Source organism: Scyliorhinus torazame, chromosome 10 (genome assembly GCF_047496885.1).
Source record: "Scyliorhinus torazame isolate Kashiwa2021f chromosome 10, sScyTor2.1, whole genome shotgun sequence".
In the NCBI taxonomy this organism is placed as follows: Eukaryota; Metazoa; Chordata; class Chondrichthyes; order Carcharhiniformes; family Scyliorhinidae; genus Scyliorhinus; species Scyliorhinus torazame.
In genome coordinates this window covers 193,601,263-193,624,534 of record NC_092716.1, presented here as the reverse complement: position 1 = coordinate 193,624,534, position 23,272 = coordinate 193,601,263, and the positions used below count along the sequence as shown (strand labels likewise).

General features: G+C 49.2%; 1 protein-coding gene across 1 annotated transcript in view; it reads left to right on the top strand.

Annotated features, from left to right (window-relative positions):
• The window catches only part of olfml1 (olfactomedin-like 1), a 63,710-nt gene that overhangs the window by 22,817 nt on the left and 17,621 nt on the right, over positions 1-23,272 (top strand). Inside the window, exon 4 of the mRNA XM_072466220.1 lies at positions 811-1,096. Coding sequence (XP_072322321.1) covers positions 811-1,096 — 286 coding nt within the window. The remainder of the gene's footprint in view (positions 1-810; positions 1,097-23,272) is intronic.

The following is a 23,272-nucleotide window of genomic DNA, read 5'->3' as shown; positions in this document are numbered from 1 at the left end:
CTGTTGAGGCTGGGGGGAAGGGCAGGTCAATTGAAAATTTCAAAACTGAGATCGATCATTTTTAGTTACAAAAGGTTCTTAAGGGTTACAGAACTAAGGTAGGTGGATGGAGTTAAGATACAGATCAGCCGTGGTCTAATTGAATGGTAGAACAGGCTCAAGGGGATGAATGACCTATTCCTCTTCCTATGTTCTTATGAAAGTTCCAGATGTGGAAACATCTGCTAAAAATAGGCTGTATGGAATGCAAATAAGAAATGTCAATGTACGAGCCATGCAGTTATATAACTCCCAGGTTTATAATTTGAAGCAAGTTATCAGAGCCTCTTCATAATAGAGAATTATAAAATCGTACAGCAGAAAAAGAGGCCATTCTGCCTTTGTGTCTGTGCCAGCTCCTTCCCCATAGCCCCGTAATTTTCTCTTGTTTAAACAATTAGCTAACTACTTAAATGAGTTGCTATTGAAGTTGTTATCGAATCTGCTTCCATCAAAGCTTTCATCGGTGTATTCCAGATGACAACAACTCGCTGTGTAAAAAATTTCTCCTCATCTGGTTCTTTTGCCCATTCTCTTAAATCTGCATCCTCTGGTTACTGACCCTTCATCCACTGGAATTGTCTTCAAATCATTCTTACTGCTTTTAGTTAGGGTAATGTGTAATTAGTGGCATGTTTTCGTGAATAACAATGCTTAATTCTTGCACAAAAATGTCACTTGTACATTTGCAACCTCATCCAATCCTTTTGATAAGAAGTCTTAAACACTTAACGCTGAGGTTCTCTCTTCACTAATTCACCTTATTAACAGGACCGGCTGGAGAAATGTAACCAAGACATGAACAAGTATGTCAGGGAGTTTAGAGACTTCCGGAAAGAAATCACAGTCCGCTTGGGCGGGTTAAACATTTACAAAACTGAGTTCAAGAATGAGGTGGATATTCTCGGATCCAGAATTGAGAGGATTGAAAAAGACATTGATTATCTGGAGGCACAGCAGCCAACTCAGACATGCGTGGAGGTCGATGACAAGTTGATTGAAGAACAGATCCAGCAAGCAGAAGAGAAGCGAAAAGCCAAGCTCCGCATGGCTTCAGGTGAAAACACTTAATTTACTTCTTTCAAGGCAAAATTTTTCCCCATTTTTCCTCGAAAGGAACAGCCCCTTTCCTTTCAACTGGCCAGGGTGTGGGTGATTCCGGCAAGATCCCATGTATCGCCCATCGTTCCTTGTCTCAAAATGTACTGGTGGATCACGTTCATGCACCACTACTCTTATTATTGTGCTTTGCAGTAAATTATTTTGTACAATGAAATAAATATCCACTTCTGAGGGGTGTTAAGGATTATTCAAGACATTAGATGCTCAGAAGAGGTTGAAGTACGAGGTTCACTTCCTTGAAGGGCACGGTTGAGTCTTGCAACTTTCCTGGTTGCTATTTTGTTCTCAGCCCTCGGGTTTATTAATCAAAGTTTCACAACTTGTCTTTGAGGCAGTTAGGTTTGTGATCATTGGGTTGCTAGTCCATTATTAGTGTCTCTCACACACTGCCATATCCAGGACAACATTATTTCTGGGTCGCGCTTCCAGGGTGTTGGCACCCTTTCAATATGGACTGAAAGAAAGGCTTGCATTCATCCAATGCTTTTCACCACCTAAGGACATCCCAAAGTGTTTTTTTATAGCCTGCACAAACGGCCGATGACATCATCAATAAGGCATGTGATCGGACTCTTAAAATGACCTTGTTCCAACTAGAAACAAATATGAATACTTTCCTCCCACTTTACTTTAGAGATTCCTGCAATGAAACACAATATAAGTTTAGCAATCAAATTTTACAATATGAACAATTAAGGGGGCGGCACAGTGGTTAGCAATGCAGCTTCACAGCGCCAGGATCCCAGGTTCAATTCCAACCTTGGGTGACTGTCTGTGTCGAGTTTACATGTTCTCTCCCTGTCTGCGTGAGTTTCCTCCCGGTGCTCTGGTTTCCTCCCACAGTCCAAAGGTGTGCAGGTTCGGTGAATTGGACATGCTAAAATTGCCCCTCAATGTCCAAAGGGTAGGTAGGTTTACTGCTATGGGGTGGGAGTGTGGCCGAGGTAGGGTACTCTTTCAGAAGGTCGGTGCAAGCTCAATGGGCTGAATGGCCTCCTTCTGCCTGTGGTGATTCTATGATAATAAACACAACAGTCAATAAGGTAGACATATGAAGGACATCAATTTCTTTGTGGTTGTTGGGGGACCTCAGGCGTTTGATTATTCGTGCTGACTGCAGTTCACTCAACCAGAATCGCCATAGCTTCAGAGGTTGGCTCAGTGTCCTCAACTGGGGCACTGTCTGCCACAGTTCTTTCTGGTATTGTCAGGTTCTCAGGAATGTTTAGGTTTTCCTTGACACAGTTTGAGCAGACTCTCGGTTGACTCTGTCTCCGGCAAACTTGTTCTAGTTGCTAAAAGTTGATCAGCATGTCTTCTCCACAATACATCATCCCGAATTTGAACAGTGTAGGAGACCAGTCCTGTCTGTGTTAAGACAAATCAGGTATCCACTTCTCACTAGTGGTATAGTTCCTTGCCAATACTTTACTGGCATTTCTGAGAAATTTGGCATTTATCCCTGTTCTTATTTCGCAAAACCTGATTTTGCTGTTTCCCCTCAACAACTTCTCTTGTTTAAGAGACTTCAGCAAATCACTGAGTGTAACTGACGTTTTACCATGAGTAATGCCGGAGAACTTTGGGTTATCGAATGTGTTGTATCCCTCTATGTCATCAGGAATTGGCTTTGTCAATTGTTATGTGTTACCTTTAATGAATGATTCATTGTCTGAACAAACCTTTCAGCCAGCCCATTTGTGGCAGGATGATAAGGAGTGGACCGGATGTGTTAGATTCTGTTCTTCTTTAGATAATTTTTGAATTTTTGCAAAATGAACTGTGCCTATTGTCGCTAACAGGTTGTTCAGGTTAACTGAATCTTGCAAAAATCTCACCCAATCTTTCTAATGTTCTCTCCGAGGATGTAGCCTTCACAATGGGGGCTTCAGGTCATTTCAAATGCGTGTCTACCTCAATGAAAATCATTTGTCCTTCAAATAGCCCAGCATAATCTATATGAACTCTTTGCCATGGCCCTTCTGGTCATTCTCATGGGTGTGATCGTGCTAGTGGCGGCAGGTTTCAAACCTTTGCAAAAGCCGAACACATGCCCGCCTCCTCCACGACCTCTAAAAATAGCTTCTGGTATCTCCTTCATCCCTACTATCCCAAAATGACCTTCATGAAGTTGGATTACGTCACATTTCCTTAACAATGAAGGAATGATGACCCTTATTCCCCAGAGGAGCCGACCAGTTGTACGAATTGTTCGGGTCTTCGGGTAACTTTTGGTTTGCTCCCACGGTCTGCCCACAAAGTACCATGTCCATGACTTCTGACAGTAGTGAATTATTTCTGGTCTACTTGTTAACTTGTCCTGTGGTTACATGAGTGCTGGCGACTTTTTTGAAATGGAAAATATTACCACCCAAACCATTCATTGATTACTCATGAGGTAAATGTAATCTAGAGAATTCATCAATGTTCCCATGGAGTTTTGATTGACGTTATTTTATCGTGTATATATGTGCTGACAACAGCAATGCCCAAATCTCCATCCAGCTCACTGATAGAGAAGGAATACCTAGGCAGCACGGCGGCGCAGTGGTTAGCATTGCTGCCTCACGGCGCTGAGGTCCCAGGTTCGATCCTGGCTCTGGGCCACTGTCTGTGTCGAGTTTGTACATCCTCCCCGTGTTTGCGTGGGTTTCGCCCTCACAACCCAAAGATGTGCAGGGTAGATAGATTGGCCACGCTAAATTGCCCCTTAATTGGAAAAAATGGATGCAAACTCTATTGGCATCTCTTCACTATTGGGCATTACGTGAGAAACCACTGCTCCCATCCCATAAGGTGATGTGTCGCAAGTAGTTGCAAGGACAGGACTTCTGACTTTAGTAGTGCCCCTTCAGCTTGTATGAAGGCCTTCTTGTACTGATCCATCCTGGTTGAGGTTGCGTGTTTGATAAATATTGTTGAAGGAACCTTGCCAATTACGGCACAGTGGTTGACACTGCTGCCTCGCAGCTCCAGGGACCCAGGTTCAATTGCAGCCTCAGGTGACTGTATGTGTGGAGTTTGCACTTTCTCCCCATGTCTGCGTGGGTTTCCTCAGGGTGCTCCGGTTTCTTCCCACAGTCCAAAGATGTGCAGGTTAGGTGGATTGGCCATGCTAAATTGCCCCTTAGTGTTCAAAAGGTTAGGTGAGGTTACTGGGTTACGGGGATAGGGTGGAAGCATGGGCTTAAGTGGGTGCTCTTTCTAAGGGCTGGTCCAGACCCGATGGGCTGAGTGGCCTCATTCTGCACAGTAAATTCTATGAATTCTAATACCATTTCCTGTTTTGACACAATAAGTTGTGTAAAGGGTTGAGAGTAGTTTCTAAATTAGAGACAAATCTTCCATAATAGTTTAATAAGCCCAAAGGGCCCGGGTGCTCATGTGCCAGGTTGGCACTGCCAGGGGTCAGGCCTTAGGAGAGGACTTGCCAGGTCAAGGGGGGGGGGGGGGGGGGGGTCCCCGGAGGCCTACCCAAGGGGGTTTGAGGGAGGGTCATGAATGCAGGGGGGGGGGGTTGCTGAAAGAGAGGGGGAAAAGATCCAGACTGCCGGACAAAATTGCACCCCAATCTGCGAGGGGTCCGATAAGCTCAGCAGCAGGAAATAACTCGAAATACGGCCTTGGTGAGAAGAAACTCCCCAAGGCAAAAAAATGGCAAGGTGCCTTCGGATAGCGGGAGGTTTCCCGATGCTGCAGCCACCGGGAACCATCTTACTAAAAATGCCGTTCAGCGGACTTTAACTACAGTCTGCTGAATTGCGCCCATTTTCTAATTAGCACTGGACTCCTTTCAGTCTGCTCAGAATTTGATTCATGGCACGTTGGAACAACGCAGAGTAAGGACATGATGGCAAATGGAAATGTTTTTATATCTGAATACACCTTTGTGTGTCACGATTGTCAAATACTATCGTGAATCTGCATTCATATTTATCTGGAGATAAGCTTGACTAAGGTCAACTTTACTGAAATGCTGGCCTCCAGCAAATAAATTAAAGGCACACAGTAGTGGATTGAAAATGACTTTTAAATCATCACATATGCATACCGAACCATCTTTCTTCATCATGGGTGCAATCGGCATGGCCCAATCACTCACCTTAATGGGTTTGAGGACCCCCATCTTGACGAGCCTCTCTAATTCTGCCTCAGCCTTTGGCCTGATAGTGTACAAGCATCTTGCTTGGCTTTCATCATTAATGCTCAGCTTGACTGAGATCTATTTCATGCTTCCCAGCTCTCCATTAAAGATAAAGGCATGTTTCTTTAAAATCGTCTGTGGACCTGCTTCGGACTCTGACATGAGATTCACCTTGGCTCAGTTTAGCTTAATTCTCTCCAGCCAGGTTCTGCCCATTAGGGTTGGATAGTTACCTTTAATGATGTGCAGAGACAAGTGTGCGGTTTGCCTGTTTAGCTGCAAATTTACATCGATACGGCCCCTCAATGGAACCACTTCCCCAGTACAAGTGCTCAGTGTTATATTTGAGGAATTTAAGGTGGTATGTTGCTCCAGTGCCCACTTCCATTTTCACAGGTTGTCCACCCAATAAAGGAGTGAGAGCCAGTAACGGTTTGATGTGCCCGCAATGGCCAGTAAGTTCAAAGATAGTTTATCATCTGACTGTGACTCTGGTCCTTTTCCCATCCTTTCTGTATTACGGACCAGACAAAGCTCGAGTCCCAGGCTAGCCACACGGATCCCCGCCGTCTATGGCAAGGTCTGCAAGACATAACGGGCTACAAGGCGAAGACATGTAAAATCGTCGGCTCCAACGCACCCCTCCCTGATGAGCTCAACGCATTCTATGCATGCTTTGAGCAAGAGGTCAGCGAGAGCAAGCCCTCCACCCCAGAAGCCGTTGGTGAACTTTTTTCTGAGATCATCACTGCAGATGTCAGAGCAGCCTTCTCGTAGGTCAACCCACGGAAAGCCACTGGCCCGGATGGGGTACCTGGACGAGCACTCAGGTCTTGCGCGGATCAGCTTGCGGGGGTATTTGTAGACATCTTCAACCTCTCGTTACAACCATCTGAGGTCCCGATTTGCTTCAAGAAGACGACCATCATCCCTGTACCAAACAAAAGTCAAGTAGCGTGCCTTAATGACTATCGTCCAGTGGCTCTGACATCCATCATCATAAAGTGCTTCGAAAGGTTAGTCATGGCACGAATCAACTCCAGCCTCCCCGGATTGCCTTGATCCACTACAGTTCGCCCACCGCTGCAACAGGTCCACAGCAGACGCCATCTCCATGGCCCTGCACTCTACCCTGGAACACCTAGATAACAAAGACACCTATGTCAGACTCCTATTTATCGACTACAGCTCAGCCATCAACGCCATTATTCCTACAAAACTCATCTCCAAACAGCGTGCATTGTGGCCTTGGCAATATCAGCTCTGATCCGTGCGAAGGCCTGTTGGGCCTCTGCCGTCAGGGGGAAATGCGTGGGCTGTATGAGTGGGTGGGCCTTGTCCACATAGTTTGGGACCCACTGCGCGTAATATGAGAAGAACCCCAGGCAGCGTTTGAGGGCCTTGGGGCAGTGGGGGAGGGGAAGCTCCATGAGGGGGCGCATGGGGTCGGGATCGAGCCCCAGAACTCCGTTCTGGACCACGTAGCCAAGGATGGCTAAGCGGTTTGTACGGAACACACACTTCTCCTTGTTGGACGTGAGGTTGAGGAGAGTGGCGGTGCGGAGAAATTTAGCGAGGTTGGCGTCGTGGTCCTGCTGATCATGGCCGCAGACGGTCACATTGTCTAGGTACGGAAATGTGGCCCGCAAGCCGTACCGGTCGACCATTCGGTCCATCTCCCTTTGGAAGACCGAAACCCCACTGGTGACGCCGAAGGGGACCCTAAGGAAGTGATATAGCCGGCCGTCTGCCTCGAAGGCGGTGTATGGCTGGTCCGATTTACGGATGGGGAGCTGGTGGTAAGCGGATTTCAGGTCCACCGTTGAGAAGACCCGGTACTGTGCAATCTGGTTAACCATGTCAGATATGCGTGGGAGGGGGTACGCGTCGAGCTGCGTGTACCTGTTGATGGTCTGGCTGTAGTCCACGACCATTCGATCTTTCTCCCCAGACTTAACCACTACCACTTAAGCTCTCCAGGGGCTGTTGCTGGCCTCGATGACTCCCTCCTGAAGCTGGACCTCTGACCTGATGAAGGCCTCATCCTGGGTGCTGTACCGTCTGCTCCTGGTGGCGACGCGTTTGCAATCGGGAGTTAGATTGGCAAAGAGGGAAGGAGGATTGACCTTTTGGGTCGCGAGGCTGCACACAGTGAGGGGTGGTAAGGGTCCGCCGAATTTAAGGGTCAGGCTCTGGAGGTTGCACTGAAAATCCAGGCCAAGGATAAGTGCAGCGCAGAGGTTAGGGAGGACGTAGAGGCGAAAACCGTGGAACTCTACGCCTTGGACTGTGAGCGTGGCCGTGCAGTACCCCCGGATCACTGCGCGATGTGATCCGGAGGCCAGGGAGATACTTTGATTGGTAGGGTGTACCTTAAGGGAGCAGCGCCTTACCGTATTTGGATGTACAAAGCTCTCGGTGCTCCTGGAGTCCAGTAGGCAGGAGGTCACGTGGCCGCTGACTTTCACGCTGGTGGATGCGTTGGTCAGAGTGTGTGGTCTGGACTGGTCGATTGCCATGGATGCGGGTCGTGGTTGATCGTCGGGTAGTGAGGCGGCCGCTGCGTCGGGGTCCTGAAACACCGTTGGTCTCCGTGTGCTGCGGGGTGGACAAGATGGCGGCGCCCAGAGGTCCTGGGGGTCACAGAATGGCGGCGCCCATGGAACGCACGTTGCGGGGGTGGAGCAAGATGGAGGCGCCCATGAAACGCACGTGTTGTGTGGGGGAGAAGATGGCGGCGCCCATTGCTTGCACATGGCCTGGGGAGGAGGGGAGGATAGCGGCGCCCATTGTCCGTGACCGGGGGGGTGGGGGCGACTGCTGCCGCTGAGCGGGCGTGGTGCGGAGGAGAAGATGGCAGCGCCCATTGCTCGCACATGGCCTGGGGAGGAGGGGAGGATAGCGGCGCCCATTGTCCGTGACCGGGGGGGTGCTGGGGGTGACCGCTGCCGCTGAGTGGGCCTGGTGCGGGGGAGAAGACGGCGGCGCCCATTGCTCGCACATGGCCTGGGGAGGAGGGGAGGATAGCGGCGCCCATTGTCCGTGACTGGGAGGGGGGGGCGACTGCTGCCGCTGAGCGGGCCTGGCACATCGCTGCGTAGTGGCCCTTCTTCCCGCAGGCCTTACAAAGGGCAGCGCGGGCTGGGCAGCGTTGGCGGGGTTGTCTTTATTGGCCGCAAAAATAGCATCGGGGCCCCCCGGAGATCACCGGCTGGCGCGTAGCGCAGGCGTACTGGATGGGTAGCACTCTCGCTGGGGCGGCTGCCTGTGGGGCCCATGAAGCGTAGGAGGAGTGGGCCACGCGGTTGGGGGCAAAGGACTGTACATTGCACAGGGCGACCGTCATGGAAAACGCTAGTGTTTTAGTCTCTGTGAAGTCGCGCGTGGCCCCTTCTAGGAGCCGCTGCCTGATAACATCGGACCCAATCCCAGTTACAAAAGCGTCCCTCATAAGGAGATCTGAGTGCGCCTTAGCTGTAATGTCCTGGCAGTCACAGTCCCGAACTAGTGGGATCAGGGCCCTCCAGAAGTCCTCGGTTGACTCACCAGGTATGTTGAGTACGCGTTGCGAGCGTGTTCGTCTTCTGCTCATAACTCTCTTTGAGTCGAGTCATAGCGTCAGCGTAATTGGGCGCATCCTGTATTAGCGGGAAGATTTTAGAGTTCAGTCTGGAGTACAAGATTTGAATCTTCTGAGCCTCTGGAACAGGGGTCGGCGCCGCGTTGATATACGCTTCAAAACAAGCTAGCCAGTGTTGAAAGTCCTTTCTGGCGTCGCTTGCGTGTGGATCCAGCTGCAGTCGATCTGGTTTAATCCGGAGGTCCATCTTCTGAATCAGATACTAATAAATTGAGGCACGATCAATTTGGCTGGAGACAAAGTTGAATTCAAAGTGAGGCTTTATTAGTATCTGAAGTGTGGCCTCCAACAGCAGCTGACAAAATGGCTGCGAGCTGAAGGCAACGCATATTTATAACCCGGCTCCTGGGCGGAGCTAGCATGCAGGGGCCCAGGTGAACCTGTAGTGCAGGTTCTACCGTACAACCCTTAATATAAGAACACAGTGGTTTACCACAAGGAGGGAGAAAAGGAACGAACACAAGGCAAGGTCTGTGATAAGATGGAAGGCAGAGCGATTTAATGAAAAAGGGTGCAAGGTAAGGGTTCACCCCGGTGTCCTGGGCAATATTTATGCCTCAACCAACATCACTTTTGTTAATGACCATTAGCTCATTGCTATAAAAACAAAATACTGCGAATACTAAAAACTTGAAATAAAAGCAGAAAATGCTGGATAAACAATTGAGCAGGGTTGGCAGAATCTGTGCAGAGAGAAGCAGAGTTAACGTTTCAAGTCCTTTATCTCTGTTTTTTTCTCCACTGATGCTGCCAGACTGCTGTGTTTTCCAGCATTTTCTGGTTTTATTAGCGCATTGCTGTGTGTGAGATCTTGCTGTGCACAAATTACCTGCCGTGTTTCCTGCATACAATAATGTTCACACTTCAAAAGTGCTTCATTGGCTGTAATGTACCATGGAATTTCCTAAGGTCCTGACAGACACTATGGGCGGGATTCTTCGTCCAGCAATGCCAGAATCGCGAAACGCTATCGGGTGCAGAATCGCGAGTCGGCTGAAAATTGCGGCCAGCGCCAGGCGCCCGACAGAATGTCGTACTTCGGTGCCTCTACAGTGGCGTTAATGCGTTCCACGCTGCATGCCGGTGTGGGCATACAAATTGTAAAGGCCATTGGCATATCATTAACGGGCCCAGCCGGGCAATTTCTGGTCCTCCCACGGTGCTCTGCCTCTGCCAGGCGGAATTGCTGACGGCGAGGTTCATTTGTGGTATTGAAAATCGGGAACCGGGCATCATGGTTACTGAGGGAGAGAGGCGGTATGAACCAGTTTCAACATCGCTATAGTGTGCTGTGTGCTGACAGTTGGGCCGCTGACCGGGGTGGAGGCTTCTGACTGGACCGGGGGGTGGACAAGCAGGGGGTGGCCAGGAGGTGGGCCGTGAGGTCAGGGTGGATGGGCACGGACCAACATGCAAGGCAGCCATGCGGCTGCACACGCTGCTGACTGCCCACTGTGAACTTAGAGCCACGGGTTGTATGGGTGCCTCCTCAGGTCCTAGGTAACCTCTGACCCCATCCGACCCATCAACCAGTGCCACCTTCTTGGCTGGGATGAGGGTGTATGGGGAGTGGAGTGCTTACATGCAGCTCCTGCTTGTCAGGCTCTCCTGTGCCAATCCTGACCCCGTCGTGTCACACGCCGGCATGCAGTAGAATTGCACGGGTTCCATGTGGCGCCGGTGCTAGCCCAGTAACATTTCCTGAATTGCTCTGGGAGCAGCGCCGCTTTCGGAGCCAGAGAACACTATTGTATCAGTCCCGGCGTCAGCGCTAAGGACGAGATTGTAAAATGCCACAGTTCCCATGCCGGCGTCGGCACTTAGCCGCAAAATCGGAGAATCCAGCCCTTAGTCTCTCAAATTGAGAATTCCTCCTTATAAGTTCGATTTTCTTTCTTAGTAGCTGGCTTTTATTTTTGTCTGGTTTTGTATCAAACTTTAAAGATTTGTCAAGGTAAATTTAACTGGTGACATGACTGATGTAATTGAATCACCAGGACCACATTCCGCACACCTCTGTGATCTCAGGCACATTGTCAACCCACAGTCTCTTTTTTTAAGTCTTTAGTCAGCAGGAATTATGCCCACACAGAGCGAACAAGGCCAGATTGTCTAATTGCAGCAGCATTATTGAGACATGCCGACATTTACCTCACCAATGCCAGATTTGAAACTGGACCCCCTGTCTGGCTTCCAGGTTTAACTGCAGCAACACTTTCCAAGCACACATCACGATATTCTGATGCAAGAAATCTTCGACTAAGTCAAACTGGCGAGGAGACAAGTGAAGACTAAAATCAAAGACGCACTTTCCCCATTTAGATGTGTGACCTCCTGTTAAACAATTAATCAACATTATCGTCAGAAGAGCTGAACTGGTTCTTTTGGCTTTCTCATCCTATTCACAGTAAAATAACACATGCGTTTAGGTGTCAGCTGTGGCTCTGTGGGTAGCACTCTCACCGCTGAGTCAGGGGGTTATGGGTTCAAGTCTCACTCTGGACATGTGAGCGCACAATCCAAGCTGACACTCCTGGTACGGGACTGAGGAAGTGTTGTGCTGCTGGAGCAGAACTGCACTGTTTTAGATCACATATTTTGGATGACATGTTAAACTGAGGCTCTGCCTGCTCTCTCAGGTAGATGTTTCAGCAGGAATTTCTCCCTGGTGAACTGGGCCAATATTTACCACAGAAATAATATCAATAAAATAGATTATCTGGTCATTATCTCACTACTGTTTGTGGGAGCTTGCTGTGTGGAAATTTACCTACCGCGTTTCCTACAATTCAACAACAATGATTACACTTCATTGGTTGGAAAGCACTTTGGGACATCCCGAGGTCATGAAAGGTGATATAGAAATGTAAGTGGCCGAGATGAGCTTCCGACCTCATTTCCTCAAGGTCACTATTTCTACCTCGATACCATTGCTTCTGGCTCAGCTCATTTGCTGCTGAAATCCTCAACCATGGTCGTTGCTACCTCTAGACTTGGCTACTCCAAAGCACTCCCGTCTGTTCTCTTGCATCCTACATGGGGTCATCCGAAAATAAGTTGCTTATGTCTAAGTTCACAACAAGCCCTGTTCATCCATCAATCCTGTGCTCACTGACCTCCACTGGCTCCCAGTCAAGCAAAGCCTTGATTTTAACATTCTCTTCCTTGTTTTCAAATCCCTCCACAGCCTCACCACTCCCTAACACTGTGATCTCATCCAGCCTACGAGATATCTGTCTCCTCTAATTCTGGTAAATAGTTGAGGCCCCAGCACTAGGGATTCCTGTGCCATTCCATTTGTTACATCGTGCCAACCTGTAAAGAACCATTTATCCCTACTCTCTGCTTCCTGTTGGCTAAGCAATCCTTTATCCATGTTAAGGTGTTAACCGCTACACTGCTTTGTTTTATCTGGGGTAGTAAAGTAATCATTTGCCATTTGGCATTCTTACTTTTGTCCTAATGAGTGCAAGATGACAATCTTTGGCAACCTGTCTCTTTTCTGCAATATAAATATTTCCCATAGAATTATAAATTTAAGAACAAATGAGACAGTTTATGTATATTTGAATTGGGACTGAATGATGGCAGCGTGCTTTCCTCCTAATCTCCTTCATTTGGTTCTCACTCTTTGGGGGCTCCTCTTGACTTTAAACATAGGCCTGAAGTTTTCGAATGGCGGGATCTCACATTCAGCTATCTGAAGAGTCCCACCGACTCCGAGTTTTCTGCAGCCATTTCACACTCAAGTGAGAGTTAAGTGGCCGTAGGCAGGACTTCCACCCAAGTCCCACTTTAGAGAGACGTCAGCCAATCTGATTGGCTGGCGGTTCTCCCGGACCTGGAGTGACAGCGCTGCAGTGGACAGAAGAGGTAGTTCAAGAAGTTGTCAGAGCCAAAGTCTGGGAACCGGCGGCCAAGTTAAGTTCAAGTGTCCCAGGATGGAGAGGGTAGGGAAGGCCTGGGGGAGGGCAGACGGGTCTTACGGGCGAGGCCGGTGGAGAGAGGGAGGTCCGGAGGCCACTGGACCTTGAAGGGGAGAACCTAACTTCAGAAGGAGGCTTCGGATCGAGGCGACTCCCCACCCCCTACCTTCCCTTTTCCACCAAGACATGAACCTGTTGTTTTTTGAGCTTCCACCATTGAGTTTCAATCCTCCCTCCAGTCTAAAAATTGAGGCTGGATGGGAAACGGCCCTTAAGTGGCCAATAATTGACCACTTATTGGCCTCATTTGGGACATGGGCGGGCTTCCTGTCTGAGACCTTGCCTGCCCCAGTGTAAAATCCCTGAGTAGTCAAGACGAGCATGAACCGGAGGGAATCCCTTTCCTACAATTTCCATCTCCTTCAACCCGCCTGAAAATCTGACGGCAAAATTTAGTCCGTGCTGTAAAATGGTGATCAGCTGCCTGCTGTACACCTCTCCTGATTTTCATTAAGGAAACTGATGAGGACCTCAATCCGATCTCACCATAAAGAAAGAGTTGACCTTTAATCTCCAATTGTTAATCATTAGAGATTGACTTTATCATACCTTTATCATAAAGGGACTGCGTTAAAAAGGTTGTTAGTCATGCCACAGTTATGTAAGGCTTTGGTTAGACCACGCCTGACCTACCTTGCTCAGTTCTAAGTACACACCTCAAAAAATTAACTTGTTCTTGAAAAGTGTGCAGCACTGATTCACCTAAATGATACTGGGTCCAAAAGAGTTAAATATGAGATTAGCTGGCATAAACTTGGATTGTATTCTTGTGTTTATTATTTGTTCATTTCAGGGTGTAGGCACCATTGCCTAGGTCAGAATTTTTTGCCCATCCCTAATTGCCCTTCAGAAGATAGTGGTAAACTGTCTTTTTGAACTGTTGCAGTCCAAATGATGTAAGTATGTAAGTACATCCACAGTGCTGTTAAGGAGAGAATTTCAATAGAGTTTGTGGGTTTGGAAGATGCTGTCAAAGGATCCTTGGTGAGTTTCTGCAGCGCATCTTAATGATGTTACACACTGCTGTTGCTGTGTATTGGTGGTGGGGTAGTGAATGGTTGTTGAAAGGATGCCAATCAAGGTATGTGCTTTATCCTGGATGGTGTCAAGCAGTCCGATCAGGACTCAGACATGGAGTTCTTGCCAACGGACAGGGGAGACCACCGAGCGACAGGCAGCACAACCTCCCAGACGTTCGATCAGGAAGCGATGCCCCCCCCTGTCCGTCATACCCCTCCAGGCCCGGAGCTGTGGGTGCCGGATAATCAGCCTTTGGTGAAGAGGGCAAAGGATTGCCCTCTTCCGTCAATATGGATGACATATTCGACTTGGGGGAAGGGGTGGGGGGTGTTATAACCCTACAGGAGGCCCAGGGTTCTGCAACATCACAGTCCCTGTGGCCTTGCCTGAATACAATCTACCCAGGTGAGGGGGCGGGGCTAACCCCACGGCTCCAAGGACTGCTGGGATATAAATACCCCAGCCCAGATGTGGGCCGGGTGTGGGAGACACTTCAGGGAATAGTAGGAGTGTATAGTAACCTGAATAAAACCAAATTTCCGAGTGGTCACTTGCCTGAGACATTATAATGTTAAAACAGGCTTGATGGACTGAATGGCCTCCTCCTGTTTCTGTGCAAATAAACATCTCTAAAGTTCATCATTAGACATGTGGAGAACTGGGAACAGTTTCAACTCATATGGTTCAAGGTTACTTACCCAATTGTATTGCTAGTTGCAATCTGTTTTCAATTTGCAGTCCCTGTCAAACATTCATGACATGGTTCCAGCTATTACGAACAGCTGGAGTCCATGGCAGTTCCTGGAAGTGAAGTACAAGCTCATCCAACATATTGCAAGACAAAAAAAATCCATTTTGTAAAATATTGCCATCAATCGCTAAGAATCCCATCCTTGTGTTTTACTAATTTTAAAACATTGATATTATTTGTTGGGTTTTAATGAGATGGTCTCTGATACAGTGGGGCATCGTACACATTGCCCCATTAGTTAAAATTCTTCCCCAAACCCATCAGCTGGAAAGATTTTGCCCACCAAATTGTAGGGAGTGCGAGCTGATTGTAGTGCGGCGAAGGCAACAGGGCATCTAGAATTCCAGTGAGTGGTGGGACCAACAGTCCATCTCCTCAACAAAGGAGGTTTTAGGATTGGGGGAAAAACAGAGCAACGACAAAGAAGGAAATTGGGTGAATTTGTTTTATTTTTTAGTTTAAAATTGCCATTTTCAAAATCTTCAACAACAATTCATAACATGATGGAATGAGACGGCATATTTTTAGCTGTTCACTTCCAGCATTCATTAACAATAATCACGTAATTAACAGGATATTTGTGCTTAATTACTAGATTTATCCCTCCATGGCCAGTTTAATGGGAAACTAATGCAAAAATCCAACAATTTTATGAAACCCACGGAGGTGTTAAGATGTGTTGTGGTGGACTTATTCCAACTAAACACAGGAGACTAAGGGACAGGTTGCAATCATTTATTCATGGTTCAAGCATGGGGACCACTACCCTAGAGAATCCTCCAAAGCAGCCCCCTCCTCATACAGCACCCATATCACTAATACAGCACTCACAGGAAGAGAACTCTAATACGGCTCTCTGTTTAATCAGTACACAGAGCATTGTTTAATTTCCAATCTTGTACTATTAAACTTTTCACCCAAAAGTAGGACTGTTATTCCGCCAGGACTGATGTAAATAACCAAGGCCTTGCTGGAGGACTCCTTCTGATCTCAGATCATTGGGGTGTGTAAAGTTCACTTGGGGTGTAAGCATTTAACTGGCATGAAATTTTCTCTAATGCAGGGATTTCAGCTAAGCCCACCTTCACTAAATCTATTCATTTCCTCTAATAGATGCAATTTATTTGTAGCTAACAGTAGAGTAACGCAAATCTTGTGACAATTCATGGGAAATTGTTTCCTTGCCACAGGTTACTGGGCTATCTACTCATTAAAGCCAGCTACATTACTATTTTTTGAACAAATTATAGTCTAAGGTGTTATCCTTGGGCAAAACCTTGGTATAGTGGGTAATACCCATGCCTCTCAATTAGTAACTTGTGAGTTCGAGCTCCATTCCAAGGATTTTTGAACATAATCTAATCTGACACTCTCAATGCATTACTGAGGGAGTTTTGCACAGTTGGAAGTGCTGTCATTCAGATGAGACATTAAACCAATATTCCGTCTTCCCACTCAGACTAACATTAATAAAAAACCATGGTGCAATTGGGAAGAACAGCAGGCGGTACTCTCCTGCGCCAACATTTAGAACTCAAGAGCACCTACATTGATTGATCTGCTTGTTCTCAGATTACTGCCTGTGGAATCCTACTGTGCACAAATTGGCTACCACATGTCTTAAATTGCAAGAGCGACTACAGTTCAAAATTACTTAATGCTTATTAGGACACTTTAAGGTCATGAAAGACTCTATATAAATGCAATTTCTCTCTTCGTTTAAAATTAAAATCTGTGTAATGCCATCTCACCATTTTCAAATGATGTTTTTTTGACTCTCTTGCTCTTTGATCGTGCTCCATTTCTTCCACTCCCTACCTATTCATGCATAAAAACAGAAGGAGGCCATTCAGCCACTCAAGTCTGTTCTGCCTTTCAATGAGATCGTGGCTGATCTGTATCTTAACGCCTTGATTGCATATTCATTTATAGCCTTGATGAGCAAAAATCTATCAATCTCAGATTTAAAACTATTAATTGATAGGGAACACACTGCATTTTGTGGGAGCGTATTCCATACTTTGCATGAAGAAGTGTTCTTTCCTTCCCTTCTGAATGAACTGACTCTGAGTTAAGGTTATATCCCTTGTCCGAGACTCCCTCACCAATGGATGAAGTTTCGACCTACCCCATCATTTCCTTCCAAGATCCTACAAACCTTAATCACATCATCCATGAATCTTCTACCTTTGAGGGGAAAGAACCCTCGTTTATGTAATTTCTGCAAATAGTCTAACTCTTAAGGCCTGGTGACATTCCAGTGACATTGCACTGCATCCCTTCCAAAATCAATATATTCTTTCTAATGTGCCGTGCCTGGAAGTGCACACAGTCCTTCAGATGTGGTCTAACCAGAGCATTGCATAGCTGCAGCCATACACACTTTTATTTTGCTCAGTGACTCACTAGATACGATCAGAGGGACTGGCTCTGTGATTTGCCTGCCTCTGAGGTGCAGGGGTCATGGGGATGTGGTGCCCAGTTCTTCAGTCACCAACAATTTCTCAAGCTCAACACTGTTGTGTTGTGTTCTCTGCTCCATAGACGAACCAACACGGTTGCGGATGGTACAACTCAGTTTTATTACTAACAATATTAACATCTGTAAACTGGTTACTGTGGCTCGTTCATTACCCTTGAATCTGTGGACCTAGCCCTAACACTATCTTGGAGAAGCACTCAGCACATGGTGAATGTCTGAGTCGCTTGCTGTGAGCTCTGTGCCCTGAGCTGTCTCCTGCTGGAAAGGTCGGGAAGTGCCGTGTTCCCCGTTTTATAGTGTGTATGCTCTTGCCTGTGATTGGCTGTGGTGTTGTGTGTGTATTGATTGGTCCGTTGATCTGTCCATCAGTATGTATGTCTGTTTGCACCATGATGTTTACCTGAATATCATGACATCCCCCCTTTTATACAAGAACATGTGCCTATGTGGTTATAAATAGAGATGTGTACTGAGTGCAGCTGAATGTGTGTGTGTGCAATATCTACAACATGTACATGAGGCTAAACTATATACAAGGGGCGATGTCAGGTGCGACATAGCAACGAGGTTGTACCATAAACAAAAGACGTGGAAATGTTGAACATCAAAACGAACTCCTGTAACGACATGGAAAAATAGAAACATATTAACACAGTGGTATGATACAGCAGTGAGTTCATTGTTCAAACAGGCTCATAAGTCCAGTCTAGTAAGTGGGCGATGAATTCGGGTTGACCGCCTCAAGGGTGGGTCAGGATCCACCGGCTGAGGAATGGGCCTGGCCACAGGCGACGACGGAATGGGCATGGTGGCAGGAAGCTCCACAAAGTCGACATCAGGAACAACAGGAGGGCGCGGTAACGGTGTAAGTTCCCGTAGCAAGCGTGGAAGCAGGCAAAGAGCCCAGCGGTTGCGCCTGCGAATGGAGCCATCAGGCATGCGAACCAGGAACGAGCGGGGAGCCACACGTCGGAGAACTTCGGCAGGTGCTGACCAGCCACCTTCTGGTAGGTGGATGCAGACATCGTCTCCAGGCGCCAGGGCGGGAAGATCAGTTGCCCGTGTGTCATATGCCATCTTCTGGCGAACGCGCTGCTGTTGCATCCTGTGCAGTACCGGAGCATAGTTGGTTGTGGGGACCAGAATGGATGGCACAGTGGTCCTGAGGGCACGACCCATCAACAGCTGGGCTGGTGAGAGGCCAGTGGCTAGTGGGGCCGAGCGATAGGCTAGCAGGGCTAGGCAGAAATCCGATCAAACCGCAGCAGCAGCCTTGCAGAGGAGCCGCTTGACGATGTGAACGCCCTTCTACGCCTTTCCATCGGACTGGGGATGCAGAGGGCTGGCCGTCACGTGTGTGAAGCCATACGAAGCAGCAAAGGATGACCATTCCTGGCTGGCAAAACAGGGCCCATTGTCCGACATGACAGTAATCGGAATGCCGTGGCGAGCGAAGATGTCTTTGCAGGCCCTTATGACAGCGGACGATGTCAAATCGTGCAGGCGTATGACCTCTGGATAGTTTGAAAAGTAGTCAATGACGATTACATAGTCCCTGCCAAGCGCGTGAAAAAGGTCCACACCCACCTTCACCCTGGGGGTCGTCACCAGCTCATGGGGCTGAAGCATCTCAGGAGGTTGCGTCAGCTGAAACCTTTGGGAGGTGGAGCAGTTGAGCACCATATTGGCAATGTCATCACTGATGCCCGGCCAGTATACCACCTCTCGGGCCCTCCGTCTGCACTTCTCGACCCCAGCTGGCCTTCGTGTAGTTGGTCGAGGACCAGCTTGTGCATGCTGTGTGGAATTACAATCTGGTCCAGCTTTAGGAGGACACCATCAATGACGGCCAAGTCATCCCGGACATTGTAGAACTGCAGGCACTGTCCTTTGAGCCACCCTCCCGTCATGTGGCGCATCACACATTGTAGAAGGGGGTCAGCCGCAGTTTCCTGGCGAATACGGGCCAGACTGGAGTCATCGGCTGGCAGATTTGCGGATGTGAAGGCCACCTGTGCTTCGACCTGACAGACGAACCCCTCCGAGTCGGGCGGTGTGCTCACTGCTCTAGATAGGGCATCCGCAATGATAAGGTCCTTTCCCGGGGTGTAGACCAGTTGGAAGTCGGACCTCCTGAGTTTGACTAGGATGTGCTGGAGGCGAGGGGTCATCTCATTCAGGACCTTATGTATGATGCTAACCAGGGGGCCGGGCATCAGTCTCAACGGTAAACTGGGGGAGACAATACACGTAGTCATGGAACTTGTGTATTCCGGTTAGCAAACCCAGGCACTCCTTTTCAATCTGCACGTAGCGCTGTTCTGTGGGGGTCATGGCCCGCGAGGCATAGGCGACCGGGGCCCATGACGCAGTGTCATCCCGCTGTAGGAGTACCGCCCCAATGCCGGACTGGCTGGCATCAGTCGAAATTTTAGTGTCACGAGAGGTGTCGAAAAACGCCAATACCGGGGCTAAAGTGAGCTTAATTTTGAGCTCCTCCCATTCCTTCTGGTGTGCGGGCAGCCACTGGAACTCCGTGAACTTCTTGACTAGGTGGCGAAGAGCCATCGTGTGGGAGGCAAGGTTGGGAATGAACTTCCCCAGGAAGTTGACCATGCCTCGGAAGCGTAGCACTGCTTTCTTGTCTGCCGGCTGCGGCATGGCTGTAATGGCGGCCACCTTGTCTGCATCTGGGCGGACCCCTGACCGGGATATGTGGTCCCCCAGAAACTTCAGCTCGGTTTGGCCGAAAGAACACTTGGCTCGATTGAGGCGTGGGCCGTTTTCCCGTATCCACGCAAGACGCGCTGGAGACAATTGATGTGCTCCTGTGGTGTGGTGGACCAGATGATGACATCGCCAACGTAGACGCGCACACCTTCGATGCCCTCCATCATCTGTTCCATGATCCTCTCAAAGACCTCGGATGCCGAGATGATGCCAAACGGCATTCTGTTATAGCAGAACCTGCCGAAAGGGGTGTTGAAGGTGCACAGCTTTCTGCTGGATTGGTCCAGTTGGATCTGCCAAAAACCCTTCGAGGCATCCAGCTTTGTAAAGATTTTAGCCCGGGCCATTTCGCTCGTGATCTCTTCCCGTTTGGGTATGGGGTAGTGTTCCCTCATTATGTTGTTGTTGAGGTCTTTCGGATCAATGCAGATCCGGAGCTCGCCAGAGGGCTTTTTAACGCACACCATGGAGCTGACCCATGGTTTGGGTTCCGTGACCCGGGAAAGCACCCCTTGGTCCTAGAGATCCTGCAGCTGCTGCTTGAGGCGGTCTTTGAGTGGCGCTGGGACCCTGCAAGGTGCGTGAATGACCAGGGTGGCGTCCGGTTTGAGTCGTATTCTGTAGGAATAGGGCAGTGTGCCCATGCCCTCGAATGCCTCCTGGTTGTGGGCAAGGAGCGATTGAAGCTGTGCCCTAAATTCTGCATTCGGAAGTCTGATGTGCCTTCTGGAGACAGAGCGTGGGCCCGCTGCATGAGGTGGAGAACCTTGCATGCCTGTGTGCCTAGCAGGGAGTCCTTTGATGATCTGACTATTTCGAAGGACAGTGTGGCCGTGTATGTGTTGTGTGTCACCTGCAGCTGGCAGGATCCCATGGCCGGGATAAAGTTTCCATTGTAGTCGACCATCTTGCAACGGGATGGCTGAATTGGTGGTCTGACCTTCAAGGCGTAGAAGGCTGACCATACTATAAGGTTGGCGGAGGCACCAGTGTCCAGACGGAATGTTATCGGTGATCGGTTGACCGTTAGGGTGGCACACCATTCATCACCCGGATTGACACTGTTCACTGGCATCGGCTGGTGGGTCCTGCCTGGAGACATCCGGTTCCTATCAATGACCGCAACACGGAAGGCGTCCCGGTCGTCTGTGTCACTGGTCTGGATATCATCTGGGCACGACTCGTAGTAAGGAGGCTGAATGGTCCGCACGTCCCTGCGAGGTTGTCGGAATTGGGGAGCATTGGCAGGTTGAGCTGCTCGACAGCAGGCAGCGTAGTGGCCCATCTTGCCACAGCGGAGGCATTGTCGTTTTTTTTGCCGGACATTGCCGCTTTAAATGTGCGGCTCCGCAGTTGCCGCACGTCGTGATGTCATGGCGTTCGTTGCGCCACCGCGCATGCGCAGTTTGGTCTTGCATCGAGCGCGCCTGCGCATCACGTCCCTCTGCGTCGACGTCTTTTTTTGGCGCGCACAAACACGGGAGGCCGCGGAAAGCGCGCGAAATGGCCGCCCTCGTCCGGGCCGCGGGCTGGGAGGAACTCGATCACCTGGACCCGTTCGGCCTCGTAGGACACCTGCCTCGCCGATCCGGCCGTGTAGGAACCCTGCCGCGCCGATTCGGCCGCTTGAAATTGGGAGTAGCGGCCGGTCGAGTTCTCATTAAGGACACAGGCCTCGATTGCGGAGGTCAGGGTGAGGCCTTCCATCTTGAGGAGCTGGTGGCGTAGGGTGTCCGAGGTGACCCCAAAAACAATCTGGTCCCGAATCATTGAATCGGAGGTGGCGTCGCAACCGCAGGACTGCGCGAGGACACGGAGGTGTGTAAGGAAAGACCGAAAAGGCTCAACCCTACCTTGCAGACGTTTAAACAGCTTCCAGTGGACGCCGAGGTTTCCAGCAATCTGCAGCGGCCGGGGCGTGCTGACGGTGTCCATGGCGCAGGATGGCGGACTCCCGAGGACGTGTAGGTAGGTCTCACAGGTACTGGGTTCCACTCGTGGTACTATGTCGTGTTGTGTTCTCTGCTCCATAGACGAACCAACACGGTTGCGGATGGTACAACTCAGTTTTATTACCAACAATATTTACAATGATAAACTGGTTACTGTGGTTCATTCATTACCCTTGAATCTGTGGACCTATCCCTAACACTATCTTAGAGAAGCACTCAGCACATGGTGGATGTCTGAGTGGCTTGCTGTGAGCTCTGTGCCCTGAGCTGTCTCCTGCTGGAAAGGATGGGAAGTGTCGTGTTCCCCGTTTTATAGTGTGTATGCTCTTGCCTGTGATTGGCTGTGGTGCATGGTGAGTATTGGGGGAGGCCGGAGTGGGCAGCACTTCTTGACATGGATGGGCCTAGAGGGGGGCTGTGGCAGGTGCATGCTCGTTAGGGGGGGAGGAGGGAGGGAGGGGGTGGCGAAGTCAGAGGTGCGGGTGGGAGAGGCAGCAGGCGCGGCACCAGGGGCCAGTGGAGGTCATTGACCTCCTTGCAGCACTGGGTTCCAGTCCTCCTGGTGACGTTCCCCAAGTTGATGGCCGCTGCAAGTTCTTCACAGGCGGCACTGTCTGCCCTGTGGCTGACTCTCCGAGACCCCCAGGGGGAACAGGGAATCCCATCTGATTTTGACCGCGTCCAATAGTCTGGCCAGTAGGGAAGCTCACTGTAGTTCCCGCTCACTATCTCACTTGGAAACTTTTCCATTAAATCGCGTCCTTTGTGTGGTTAAATAGCGATGTGGCTCTCACCGACAAAGCTGGTGGAAACACCCAGCCAAACCCGCCCAAAAAGATACTCGGGGCGGGATTTACTAACCAGCCACCAGCGGGATCTACTGGTCCCACCGTTGTCAACAGGGAATCCCGTTGACTGCACCCCTCGTCACCAGAGCACAAATGCGCTGGCGTGGGGCCAGAATTTCCCATCAGCATGAACAGCCAGTAAATCCTGCCCTTAGAAATGTTTCCATTAAATCATGCCCTATTGTGTTCAATTGACAATCGGTCAACTGTCTTAATGGATGCCATTAAAAGAATGAGGCTTTAATCAAAGGTTTTGCGCATTTCCAACCTTTTTTTAAATCCTTCTTGGGATTTTGGCATTGGAGACAAGGCCACCATTTATTGCCCATCTCTAATTGCTCTTAGGTGGTAGTGAGCCACCTTCTGGTGTAAGTACTCCTACAGTTCTCAGTTCTATTAAGGAGGGAGTTCCAGGATTTTGACGCAATGACAATGAAGGAACAATGATATATTTCCAAATCAGGGCAGTGTGTGACTTGGCGAGGAACTTGCAGGTGGTGATGTTTCTATGAGTCTGTTGCCCTTGTTCCTCGATGATAGAGGTCGTGGGTTTGGAAA